Consider the following 13,272-nt stretch of genomic DNA (forward strand, 5'->3'; position numbering starts at 1 on the left):
GCGAGGTGGTATCGGCTTTCAGGCCACCGAGCAGCAACCCTCGATGAGTTCCGCGCGGCCTTCCTGCGCGAATTCTTACCCGCTGACTACGAGAGTAGGATGCGGCGCGAGCTCGAGCTCCGCACGCAAGCTCCTGATGAGTCGCTTCAGGAGTACGTACGCGCGATGGACGACCTTTTCTCTATCGCCGAGCCCAGAGCCTCGAACGAGGAGCGCGTCGAACGGGTGATCAGGCAGGCACATCCGACCTTTTCGGCGTACCTGCGCGGCAGCCGCTTCCGAGATTTAGAGGAATTGGCCGCCGAGGCGAAGCGCATTCAAGGCGACATTCTCGCCGCGCGCGCCTATCGCCCGCCACCGCCAGCCAGCGTGGCCCTTGAACCGCGCTGCGCGTGGGGAGGGGCCGTGCCCTCTCCCCAACGGCAACAGCCCGCCGGAGCTGCCTTTGCGGCGGCTCCCGCTAGAAGCGGGCACAGTTGGGAGCTGAGCGATCGCGCTCTAGATCCCTACGCGTACGCGAGGCGCGCAGCAGCCTGTGCTGCACCGCAACTCGACGCGCGCGAGCAGGGACGCTATCCGACCCAGCGCATCGATGAGGGTGACACTCGTCATAACAGATCCTTTGATCAACAGGCGAACCGACCCCTGCCGCTAGAGGCTGCTCCTCCTCGGGAGAGGGGCCGCGACGGCGCATCTTCCCTTTCCCGGGAAGGAATGCGCTGCTTCCGCTGCCGCGAGCGAGGGCACATAGCGAGGGAGTGTCCCGTATCTAGGCCTCCTGTGAGGCAGGGAAACGGGGGCGCGGGTCGTTCGTGAAGGCACGAGCGGCCGAACCCTTGCTTCTCCCCTCCGCGTACCGGGCAAGCAGTCTTGCTGGGGCGCACGCGCCGTTTATTTCGGATTGCCGGCCGCGAATTTTCGGCGTTGCTAGACACGGGCGCGAGCGCTTCGTTGTTTGGCGAACAGGTTTTGTCCCACCTGCGGAAGCACTCGGTGCGCTTGCGGGACGAAAGCGTATCCCCGGAGTCGGGGCTCTCCCGGTTTGGCGCGAAACCGGATCTGACGTTACCATAGGGAGGTACTCCCTGCCCCTAGACAGGTACTGTTGTAGCTAGGGAAAGATCCGACGATTCCTCGGCCTTGTCCCCAGCCTTTACTTGCCTATGTTCTACTCGGTACCCTCACCGCAGTCGCCGGCTTTGTTTGAGTTATGCCTTCTTTGCGCGGTGTAGTGATAGGCGACAGCCAGGTTAAATTCATGTGCAGGAGTCGCCTTCACTTGAAAACATCCGTCGAGACCTGCACATTTAGTTTTGGTGGTTTTGACGCTGTGCGAATGGCTGAGGCCGTCTCTGCGATGCACTTTCAGGGCGTAGACTGTCGTTTTGTACGTTGGTGGTAACGACGTTTGCAGTGCCAACGCGGACCCTCAAGATATATGCGACAATATAGGGGTACGTATTCTGAAATTGTGAGATGCTTGGCATCAGTCACTGAAGGTTGTATTTTCTTTATATTTTAGAAGTTAGTTCTGCAACTGCAGCACGATGTGGCCCTCGTGGTGTATACGTCTTCAAAGTGCTGCCACGTTGCTCCAGCTCTGAAGACGCCGATGCGGAGCGCCAGATCAAGAAAACGCGCTTGCTGAACCGCAAGCTGACGGCTACGCTGAAACGCCTGCCGTGTGTTCGAATCTTGAACGCCGAGGTAAGTTTACGCTGACATACTGGTGCGCGCCGCTGAGGGAAATGCCGTACCGTCGTGGTCGGCACGCAGCTTTAAGAACTTTTTAGCCGCGCTAGTTGCTCATTGCTTGCGGTAAAGTGATGCGGTAGAGGTCTTGCGGGTTAAAATACTGACATGCCGACCACGACGATATGGCATATCCGTATTGCTGCACGGTAAACCTGCACTGCCAACAGACCCGATTAAAGCGGTATGTAGATGCGTACCGTCCGCACCGCATTCTAACGAATTTTAAAACTTAGTTGTAAGTGCTCCTAGCAATTTTCTCCCGTGTATATGCGTTCATCTGAAATACCTGACTGTTGTTATTGACAAGGCGTTCACACGATGTTGCGATACAGGGAAAATACCGAAATGAAGGTGACAATGCACGTTAAGCACGTGCACACCTTTTAGTGATCTTGCATGTGGCCATTATACACAGTGGAAAACAAGGCCTTGAAATTTAATGCCCTTTCTTTAAGACGGTGACATACATGGACCGTGAGGATGCTTTTCAGTATTTAGATTTAGCGGAGTGAGGCAACGTGGTGCCATTTTTAGTAGAGGCATTTGAGAATACATGGCTTGCATGTGCCGTCACATGAGCTGGCTCGTATGTTAGAGACAATTTTGATAAACCATTCCAATGTCCGTGGAATGGTTCATCAACAATGGCAGTGGTAGTGACACAAGCATCCTAGCCTTTCTCACCGAAGGCCACTAATAGAGTAAGACAGTGTTTTCAAGGCATGGGAAAAGAAATGTTTGACTGAAACATCAGTATGTGGTGATACCAAATTCAGAAAACCGCCAGTGTCCGCACCTTCTCAGTGACAACCAACTCACTATGACGTTGTTAGGTAACTTTTGTTAGCCTTGAATAAATGAAAGCCCACAAGTCACTGCTATCTCGATCTGTTTCAGTGGATGAATGAAAACCTGTCGACGAAATGGGTTCATGTATGTGAGGTACCTTTTGAAAAGGCAACAATTAAAATTAACGTTTCAGAACCACTATGGGCCCCTTGTTCACAATAAAGAATGCGAAGAGGGTGATTATTTATGGCCTAGGTGCCAGTGGGTGCTGGTGTATATCCTGGGTAGGTCAACACATGTACAGCTAAAGTAAGTTGCACACATACCACATTTGAGATCAGATGTATAAAGATTTTCTTCATTGCGATTAGAGCAGTGGTGTCCAAATTAATCGCTTGGTTAGTAATGAATAATTATCCACCAGTGTTTGAGCATGTCTTGCCTTTCTCGAGGCACTTTTTATGGTGTTTTGTTGTTTGTCTGAACTTTTCGTTCCACTAATGTAGGATGTGTCACAGTTCACGCATTTTGTGGGTAACCTCCTGGAAACTATTTGTCTAAGGAGCACTTTGATTCTTTGGGAGGACAAACGGGAACAGCAAAAGTATGTGGGCATCCCATGGTGCAGGGAATAAGCGAGTCACTTGCAAGATTTTTTTACACTAATTGTGTGCACTTTGATTCTTTGGGAGGACAAACGGGAACAGCAAAAGTATGTGGGCATCCCATGGTGCAGGGAATAAGCGAGTCACTTGCAAGATTTTTTTACACTAATTGTGTGAGAATTTCCCAGATGCCAAAAAACTAGGTAACATGACAGCTCACACATGTTAAAGACCTCTTGGAGCAATAAAAGTTACCAGGGGTAATCTACAAAATTCCACGCATGAACTTTGATACGACTTATATCAGTGAGACTAGAAACCTCAAACGAAGTTCATCGTCAACAAACAGTGCAGCATTGTACAATAGACAAAGAAGGGAACGGTTGTCTTTGTTCCCTTCTTTGTCTGTTGTCCACTCCTACACTTTTTGTTGAAGATGGATTAGCAACTAGCCCAATCTCAAAGCTTGCCTCAGACGAAGGATTCAACACCAATAGTCACACTCGTTCGGAGCTTTGGCAATTTTAGAGCCCTGTAAAAGCCTTTTATTCATCAATAGAGAGCCATTGGGTGTTTCCCAATATGCCTTACAAGTTTGCCATTGAAAGTTCTGTCTACGCTAATGCAACAGCTTAAACATAATAATTCTAAGTTAGAAACACAGACAACTAACTGGCTAGAACGTGCTATCATATCCTAGTGGAAATGGAAGGACCGTAAATTATAGTGATAGAATCTAGCACACTTTTTGCAGTTTCAACAGGATTTGCATTTTTAAAATGTGTTTCAATGTTGCAAAAACCGGTTTGTTGTGCAGCCTGGTGGACAGGCCTTCATACTGTGCAAAGGAGCCATTCGGATTGCTGTACAGTCTTCTGTTCTTTACATGCACCATAATTCGTGCTTGATATTACAATCTATATTATTAGGCATCCCCACTTTATTCTATGCTTTTTATAAGGCAAAAGTAGTGATTGCTGAGAGGCGGCTTTGCCATCACTGTGACTAAGGGAACTGGCAACCTGTGTCAAGCCGTGGTGCTTATGCGCAGTGCGTATACATGCTGAGTGCACAAACACGAACCACAACAACAGGGGCTTTATAAGCACAATGTTGCTTTCTTATAGATAAGGCCTTGCTCGTTTGCTGGCGTATTATTGCTATTGTGCTAAACTACCACTGTTTACAATGTGTTGTGTGTATGACTGAATTGGTGCGTAAAATTGTGATAAAAATTTCGAGCCATTCCATTTTGTGAAGGCAGGTTACCAGTGAAGCTGTCTAGCACATAACACACAAATATGAACAAATGTATGAACTCGTTTCTTGTTATGATTGGTGGTTAATGTGATGAAAGGTACACACACACACATTTGTTGTCTTGATCGGTGGCTCATTATTTTTTGGTCATGGTGATGACGATGGCCTTATTGTTGCTATGATGCGCAATGATCAGCTTGGTTACAACCTTGCGCATGTTCTTAGCCAGAGTCTCATCTATGCCTGTCTGGTGGTGAGGTTTGTACAAATTGTGTCGCACAGGAAGCCAAAGCATTCTAACACAAATTGCATAACTACGGTGGTTTGTTTTTGTGTTTTATATTTTTTCAAATTAGAGGGTAAAAATTGGGTGCTATTTTTCAAGCTGGTAATTTGAGAGAAATCACATTTTTCGTGGAACCATCATTGAACTGCATGTTTTTGGGGGGGTTTAGTTTAGAAATGCTACATGAAATACATTTACACAAATTGATAAGTCAAAAGGACAGTAAAGAGCCTTGATAACATCTAGGAAAAGACACATTTAATTCACAAAAAGCTGATCACCGATTTTTTACGCGTCCTTGTTAACGTACATTGCCATTTGCATGTGCAGCATGTTGGTCTTCATTCGAGAGCTGTCTCACCTTTGGATGTGCAGAGGCATCCACTTCCACCTTGAGCACCGTACCGTGCAGCCAACGCTCCACGGAGCGTCTCTCGCGGGCGGCTGGGGCACGCAAGCGCAGTGACAACTGTAGGTGGTGCCTTCGCCGCGTCGTCTGCTAAAGCGCAGCGGCTCCGCCCAATCGCGCTTGCTCTTCGATGAAGGTAACTTAATCTCATGGAAATCGAGAAGCGCAGCGACTGCGCCTCGTTCCGCACTGCTTTTTTACCTACTGTTTTCTTTTTCTGCATGCGATCTTAAAAGTAATAAACCTTGGCCCGTGCATGAGTAAGATCGCCAAGCCGGGCTGGCACTCCCGCAACTAAGCTACTCAGATGCTTTGTGCCGTACAGTTAGAATATTCCCGCTACTCACACGGTTGTTTTCATCAGCTGAAAGTTTGGCGACACAAAGTCAACAATAAAAAAATATAAGTTTGCGCTGTGAATTGAAGGCTAACGGAAAACTTTCTGCTTCGTGCTAAAGTTTTGAGCCAAGAAATATATAAAGCGATACGCGGTGCTTTGGGTCACCCAGCGATAAAAAGGGAGTCAAGCTTTATTCAGCGCCTGCTTACACAAGTAATAATTTGTCAGCGGCGCTTCTTTGGTGAACTGATTGCGTGATATGAGTTCAGCTGAGAACTCTATTAGAATGCTTCTTCATTTTTCTGCATGAATGGTATGAATAAGCATGGTTGCAAATGAGTAGCAAATTAGGGCGGCGTATTGGCGAGTTAAATTCGCTAGCGCATGAAGGCAGCAGTGCTGATAACACCTGAATGTAATGTAACTTCTCTGAAATTGGCAAATTGCTCACATCCTTTTGTTTTCAGGCGAGTAACAATCCAAACTTTCGCACATTTAAAGCTGTTATGTCAGACCTTACCATGCATTTATCGCCAATTTTGCGGCGCCTAGCTTTGAAGCTGATCAAAAACATTTGCGTGAGCAGCGGGAACATTCTGGCTACTGGGCTCAAAGGAGCTGAGTTGCTTAGTTGTAGGAGTTCAAGCGCGGCTGTGAAAGTTTACTCATGCACGGACCGAGGTTTATTGGTTGTGAGATCGCATCCAGAAATGAAAGAAAACACTAGCAGCAAAAGCTAGACGGAACAAGGTGCAGTCGCTTCGCTTCTTCTGAACCGTGCCGGATGCTGGATTTGCATGCGCATAGCAAGAGCGAAGTTAGCTTCACCGCAAAGAAAGTACAATTCGGCAGAGCTGTCACTGCGCATACGCGCTAGTTACCCAAGCAACCAAGAGAGGCGCTCCGCGGAGTGCTGGCCGCAATGTGCGGTGTTCAAGGTGGAAGTGGACGACTCTGTACCTCAACTGAAAGAACCCTCTCAACATCACAGCTTTCATTAGCTATAGTCGGGTACAACTTTAGAAGGCAGCGGCATTTTCCCCTCAAAGGCGGATGCATACGAGCCTCCACCAATAGGCGCGCACTTCAGGTGACGTCATGAGCCGGACGGCCGGTGACCCCACTGACGGAGAACATGCCTAACATGCCTAGCGGGACTATTTAGTCGCGGAGGCAATTGGCTGCTGCGCTTCGGTCATCTGGGCGGGGCCTCTCCTGTCTTCTAAAGTTGTACCCGACTATAGGCACAGCAATGTCATTGCAGCATTTGCTGGCCTCGGGTAGTGAGCAGCAGAGTCATGCCAATATTCAGTGAGTTCAGCAGCTGGTTAGTGTGGATTGCTTCCAGCAAGTACTGGTTGCACTTGTGAAGTGAATTCATGTTTTTAGTCTCTAAAATGAAGGTAGGTCAGTTGTTATGAAATGACTGTCTCAGCAGACAAGAGTCTCTTGCAATGGATTCAATACTGCTTGCAATTTCCATAACGTTAGGTGGTTTTCACCTTTGTTTAAGACGTTCCGTTTAACAGTGCAGTACCATTCTGTGGAGAGTTTTGTGCAAAACTCCACGCAACATCTTTTCACTAATGTGGTGCTGCTGTTGGGTTACGTAGACAAAACGGGTTTTACCAGTCATTGTTGAAAGCTCGCCGACCATCTGCGGATGATGGAGGATTTTAGCAAGTTTTGAAGGCGTCCGGACGGTTGCTTGCATCTGTGTGCGAGAGCAGACAATGCAGCACTGCATGTGTCACAACTTTGTGGGTGCACTTGTTCTAGCTTCCTACACGGTGATGTCGGTGTCCAACTTGTCGCCCAGAAACCGAAACCGAAAGTCGTTCATACAAATAAGGCGATGTGAAATAGTTTCGAGAGAATACATGAATTTGGGAGTGTGTCTCATGCTTCCTAGATCAATAAGAAATGTTTGCAACAAAGAATGCACAAGCCACAAATTTGATGGCACCACCCCTTTAAGTGGTTATGTGTGAACTTGACGTCAATTTGGACACTTTGGTGGCTTTGTAACTCCTATCTAACAAAAATAATGCAACATGTTTTTAGAGATTATGTTAGAGCACGTGCTTGGCTTTAATTCTAGGGAGTTTAAAGAAAATTGAAGATGGCCTTTTTTTTAAACTGAATTTCGAAGTATTTTATTTTTAGAGATGTTTCTTACCATATGCATTTATGGTTTGCGTCTGACATCATCCTCGGCAATCATACTTAGCGCGGAGTGAAAAAATCTGAAATTAGAGCATTATTGAGCAATGGGTGCCGTATTTGCAACTTCTTTTGCATAAGTTATGGGCAACAGAACTGCAACATAACATTTTATAAATGCACGTTACTCACAGTAAGCCAAGAAAAATTGACTCGCAGCTGCAATAATTTCTTTGTAGGATCTCGTCAAAATCGTATTTTCGGGAAATTCGCGAAAAGCAGTTCTGCTGAGTGAAGACTTCCGTCCAAATTTTTTTGACTTAGGCAAATTTTTTTTTTCGCAAAACTAACATTGGTTTCGTGGCCCTAGGGACTCATACAGCAAAATATTTTTTTTTTTTTCAGCGAAATTAAAGGGGTCCACAGACATGCACCGATGTTATCTGAATACACTCTATCTGCTACAAAGTAGTAATCTTCATGTTTGCTCATGGAATCTTTATGAAATCGGAAAAATGTGGAACTAGCTGTACATTTGGTAATTTGCCCTACCTGCACGCTGTGGCACATAGGCTATACATAGGCGCCCCACTGATGCTTTTTTTAGTGTGAGCAATGGGGCCATAGTGGTCCCGAAGCATCAATTTTATGTACTTTTAAAAAATTTGAGGCGCGTTCTAATATGTTAATCTGGTACCTTCCCAATCTGACAAGTTTTTATCAGACTTTTGACTATGTAGTGAAGTGTACGTCACAGGCTTGCTGTGTCAAAATTCTTCTATTATCCGCACCAGGCTCTCTCCTCTAACACTGTTGTCTTTCACATATGAACATTGGATGCTTGCACGTGTTCTCCATGTATGGCAGGCTGAAATATTCATATTTATTTTCGTTGGCTGCTGCTTCCTTGCGTTAGTGTCAAAGCAGTTGGGGCATTATACAAATGTGCAGGCAACCATTAATTGAATCTGAAATGCATGTGCCGTATTTACTCGAATCTAAGCTGATGTTTTTTTATAAAAAACAATGTGCGAAAGTGGGGGGTTGGCTTAGATTCGAGTACCATGATTAAGTTCTTTTTTTTCTGGCCTTGCGAATTTCGAGTGTCGGCCTACAATCGAGAGCGGCCTAGATTCGAGTAAGTACGATACATATTCTAGTTCTGTCACTATAGCTTCAGTGGTGGTTGGTCAGCTTTCAGTAGTGATTCATCGCAATGGTGGATGCAGGGTGTCGGAACGAAATGTTTTTCGTTTCGGTTTTAGTTTCGTTCCACCGAAAAAAGTTCCGTTTCTGTTCCGGAACTAAAAAATAATGTTTTGTAACAGTTCTTATTTTTATGTGAAAATTTGAAGGTAAAGTAACGATAAAAACATAGGATTTGTGGTAAACTTGCGCTCCTCTTAAGAACATGGGACGGGTAAAACACGTTCTTCCCGCATTCTTCAGACGAGCGCAAGTAACTGTACGACGAATTGCTACAGACTAGCGCGAGCTATGTAGGGTGTCGTGGCTGTGGCTGGCCCAGAAACCCGTCGGGGAGGAGACCAAGACAAACCAGCAACCATCTTTACTCCGTCGAGTCTCGGCCACAACTGCGAGCTGCGAGTGTGCCATCGTTCGTTTTCTTCTTCTACGGACGACGCGCTTGCAGCCGCCGCTTTTATACTTGTCTATACGCTTCTGTACACTTATAGGAAGGAAGAACCAGAGGTCAGCAACAGGAAAGAGCAGGCAACCACAAACGGTGGCAGCAAGGCGGCTGCCACGACGACTGCTAACCCGAAAATGGATGCGGAGCCCCGGAGCCCCCAGTTGCCACGGACAACACCGGGACCTTGGTTACATGGTGGACGAACCGTGCCGACGTGTGATCGTGCACGCCACGTGCTGTCCGCTGTGGCCAAGGATAGCGGCTACTGCGCCCTCCTCCCCAGTTTCACCGGAGGGGAGGGGGCAGTATAGAAGCGGTGGCTGCGAGCGTGCTGACCGTAGAAGAGAATGATGAGCGATGGTGCGCTCGCAGCTCGCACTCAGCAGCCACTGGCAGCGGGCAGTTGCGGCCGAGGCTCGGCAGAGTAAAGATGGTTGCTGGTCTGTCTTGGTCTCGTCCCTGAGGGGCTTCTGGGCCAGCCACACAAAACCCCAAAACTAGCACCCTTCCAAGTTACTGTATTTAAATTTCTCAAAAGTGAATTACGAATTTTCTGAGCAGGTTCTATGTTTTGTGTCAAGGGAGTGAGCATTTTCTCAGAAGCAGCCCGTCATCGAGGGTGCAAGACCGCTGTTCTGATAAAACAAACTTCAGCACCGAGAATGCCCTCTCCACACTAGTGTGACTGGCACACGAAAGTCCACTTGCATTAATATAAACAGCTCTGGTTGCCACTCTTTTCATTTTTCATAAAATTTGAACATCTTTACTTCGGAATTCTTGCATGAGATAAGCGCTAACACTATACCCTGACATATGTATTATTGCTCACGTTGCATGACCTCTGTTGTTCCAGGTCACCAAGTTTTCCCGGAAACTGAAAACTGATAAAAAATATTTCGGTTTCACTCTGGAACGAAATAATAGATAACGTTTGTTATTTTCGTTCCGGCCAAAAATATCTTTTTGTTTTTGTTTTTAGTTCCGTTCCGACACACGGGGTGGATGGCTATGTAATTTCAAGCTGTGATATTGGTGCAAGCCACATATACAGGGGCAATGCAAACATTCAAAGGAGCGTGTATTGATTTCAAAAGTTCCGGCTGAGCCCCATCTAGCAGTGAAAAATTTTGACATTGCAGCATACTAGCAACATGTTATGTTGCCAAATTTTTCCATTACAGTATAGACCGCTTATAACGTAAGTCGCCGGAGTCGCGAATATCCGCACTATAAGCGGTACCGCACTATAACCAAAACAACCTTTTTCAAAGTCTGCACTTGCGCAAAACGTGTTGAGCATGTAGCCTCGCGTGTCCGATAATCGACATATGCGATTTGGGGCGCTTACAACCACTTAAATCTCCGAATGTTCAAAAATTAACCGCCAAAGACCCGCATTGCCAACGAAATGAACACGGGGAAAAAAAGCAAACAAAACAAAGTGCCATCGCGGAAATTCGCCGACTACCTCGAGGTATGCGCATTACACCGAAACCATGTCGAATCGCGACCGAAATTTCACGTGCTGAGCGGTACCGATCGTTCGATTTCACGGGCGCGCACGCGATGTCCAAGACATTGCAATCGAATCCGGAACCACCATTCGAGAGCTGCATGTGCCAACCATGCCCTCGTTTTCATTAACGATATGATTCCCTTCCCTTCAAGTGCAGCCATCGCAAAAAGTTTCGTTGATTCCGCACCAAACCGCAACTTTTATCGCCGGCGACCGCTACCGAAAAGCAACCAACGCTGATTAGGCCTAGCCTGCGGTTCAGCATGTAGTCGCGGGAAGTTTGTCCGAGACAAGAAGATCGGAGGTCGAAAAGATCGCACTCAAGCACTAACCCAAGAACAGCGCGCGTGATACGAAGTTAGTGTTCGCGGCCGGGAGATCAACGGCGACAAAAGACCGCCAAGGTTTAAGTCCGCGCACTGGCAGAAAAGGCGAAAGCCCGCGTCATGAAGACGCAAAACTTTTTCAATTTGCGGACGAGGTAGCAAACGCGATATCTGTAGCAAGTGTGATAACGACGACGCTTTTCCCGACAGGAAACTTGCTTTAAAGCGCGCTTGATGAGGACGCGATCGTACGTTGCACGCGGAACGCACTGCCGGCAAGCGGCCGCGGAGCCTTGCCGCCGCCGGTGCAAAGGCTACTCCGTCGCCTAGGCAACCACCATCCTTCCCCACTCGGCGAGCCCGCACAGCGCTGCCGCGGTCTTTTTCCTCCCTCCGCCCCTCGTTCGTTCACTGTGCGTGCCCTCGCCCTTTGTAACGACCTCGTCGCTCCCTCCCCAGCGGCGTACCTCCTTTGAGAACCGCACTCGCTACCGCGTTTGTCGGAAATATTTTCCCGCAACCGCATTATAAACGGTATTTCATCTTGGGGGACTGCACAATAAGCGGTATGCGTATACATGCGGTTCTATGGGAGGGTAAACGGGAGTCGAAAAAGACCGCATTATAACCGGTCCTGCACTATATGCGGTTACGTTATAAGTGGTCTGCACTGTATCTTATGAAACTGTAGGCTGTGGTCCCATGTTGTTCACTTCCCTTTCTTTTTGTTTAGTGACTTCAGTTGATCTGCAAGTTCTTTCTTGTCTCAATGCATCACATTTTTCCTAATTGCACTAATTTTTTTTGTTCCTACAGCATCGGTTTCTCAATTCCTCGAAAGAGCCACGACGTGCGCTCTTAGCAATTGATGGGTACCATGTGCACAGAGGCCAAGGGATCGATCAGCTGGCCAAAATCGTCAGTTCTCTTGCCCGTGACTTCGGACCTGGAGATAAGTCACATGGACACAGCGAGCTGGGTATCTGCTACAGGCTGCTGAAGTGCAGCCACTGCAACACAAAAGGCCACGAAGTCCTGCGAGTGCAGCAAATTCCTTCGCCTACCTTCCCAACATGAACCAAGACTGCTTTAGATCATCTTAATGTGTAAAGCAGCACACAAAAACAAGACATGAAAGGAGGAATACAATTGAACAGGCCAACCACTGCACTTGCAATTAGCTTATTTTGAAGGGAAAAAAAGGAGGGGGTAATACACATATGCACAAGTGCACAACATTCAAATTTTTTTTAAGCACCGTTATGAGCAAAAGTCATTGTTGCATGTGGTGCACTTGTGGGTATGTACTATATACATATTTTTTAAAAGAATAAACTAGTGGCAAGTGCAACAGTTGTCCTGTTGAATCATATTAATCCTCTTGTGTCTTTTTTCTATGCGCTGCTTTACATGTTCAGATGCTCTGTCACCAATTCACCAGACTTTCAACCTTACTGAAACTTGGCAAATGCTGCCTGCCATGAAACGGCCCTTTTCAGGGCCACCCATGTGTTGTCCGGCTGGTTGCGAATGCTCCCAACTGTTACCCAGATAGCCTCCTTGAAACTTGAGAGGAGTTGTACGGCGCATGTTGACTCTGCTGGCTGTATATTACTTTTGTATAATTAAGATTGTGCCACAGGGTCTTTCAATTGAAAGTAATACATATAGCATGACCTTGCATTAATTCTTTTTCATAAATGCTAATCACTACTCGAACAAATCGAGAACGTTTCTGTATTGCAGCAAATAAATGTAGAAATTGCATATGTCATCACACCTTTATTGCCCAAAAAATTGCATTTATTGCACATTCATCAAGCAAGTGACCTATGCAGGACACTATCTCTGCAAGCTCAGATGTGCACGCGCAGGCCTTGCATTTATGGCTTTGCTATCTCGGCAGCCCTCTGTTCTATTGCTACCTGTGAATTTGCCAAGCAGATTGGTCTGAACGGCATCACAAGTAGCTAAACACATTTTAGAGCGCAATGAACTGGGCTAGTTGGTACTACTTCATTATGTCACAGTGCGAGGAAAGAAGCCAAGGCACACAGTGCTGTGTCCCAGCTTTTTCCTCGTTCTGGGAGCACTGGAACAATGAACATTTGAGAACATTCACTTGGAGCTCCTACCATCACATTTGGCTACATGCTCCAAGGCCAG

General features: G+C 46.9%; 1 protein-coding gene across 1 annotated transcript; it reads left to right on the forward strand.

Moving 5' to 3' along the window:
* Positions 1–1,035: 1,035 nt before the first annotated feature.
* On the forward strand, positions 1,036–12,811 carry LOC125756611 (uncharacterized). The gene is made up of 3 exons (XM_049411510.1): positions 1,036–1,454; positions 1,523–1,707; positions 11,923–12,811. The coding sequence occupies exons 1-3, from the start codon at positions 1,439–1,441 to the stop codon at positions 12,181–12,183; spliced, it is 462 nt and encodes a 153-aa protein (XP_049267467.1). The 5' UTR covers positions 1,036–1,438; the 3' UTR covers positions 12,184–12,811.
* Positions 12,812–13,272: the final 461 nt, after the last annotated feature.

The sequence above is a fragment of the Rhipicephalus sanguineus genome, unplaced genomic scaffold (assembly GCF_013339695.2).
Source record: "Rhipicephalus sanguineus isolate Rsan-2018 unplaced genomic scaffold, BIME_Rsan_1.4 Seq292, whole genome shotgun sequence".
NCBI lineage: Eukaryota > Metazoa > Arthropoda > Arachnida > Ixodida > Ixodidae > Rhipicephalus > Rhipicephalus sanguineus.

Excerpts from the sequence above, each read along its gene's own strand:
- LOC125756611 (XM_049411510.1), top strand. Across the intron at positions 1,708-11,922 it reads TTCGAATCTTGAACGCCGAG|CATCGGTTTCTCAATTCCTC; the intron begins GTAAGTTTACGC and ends TTGTTCCTACAG.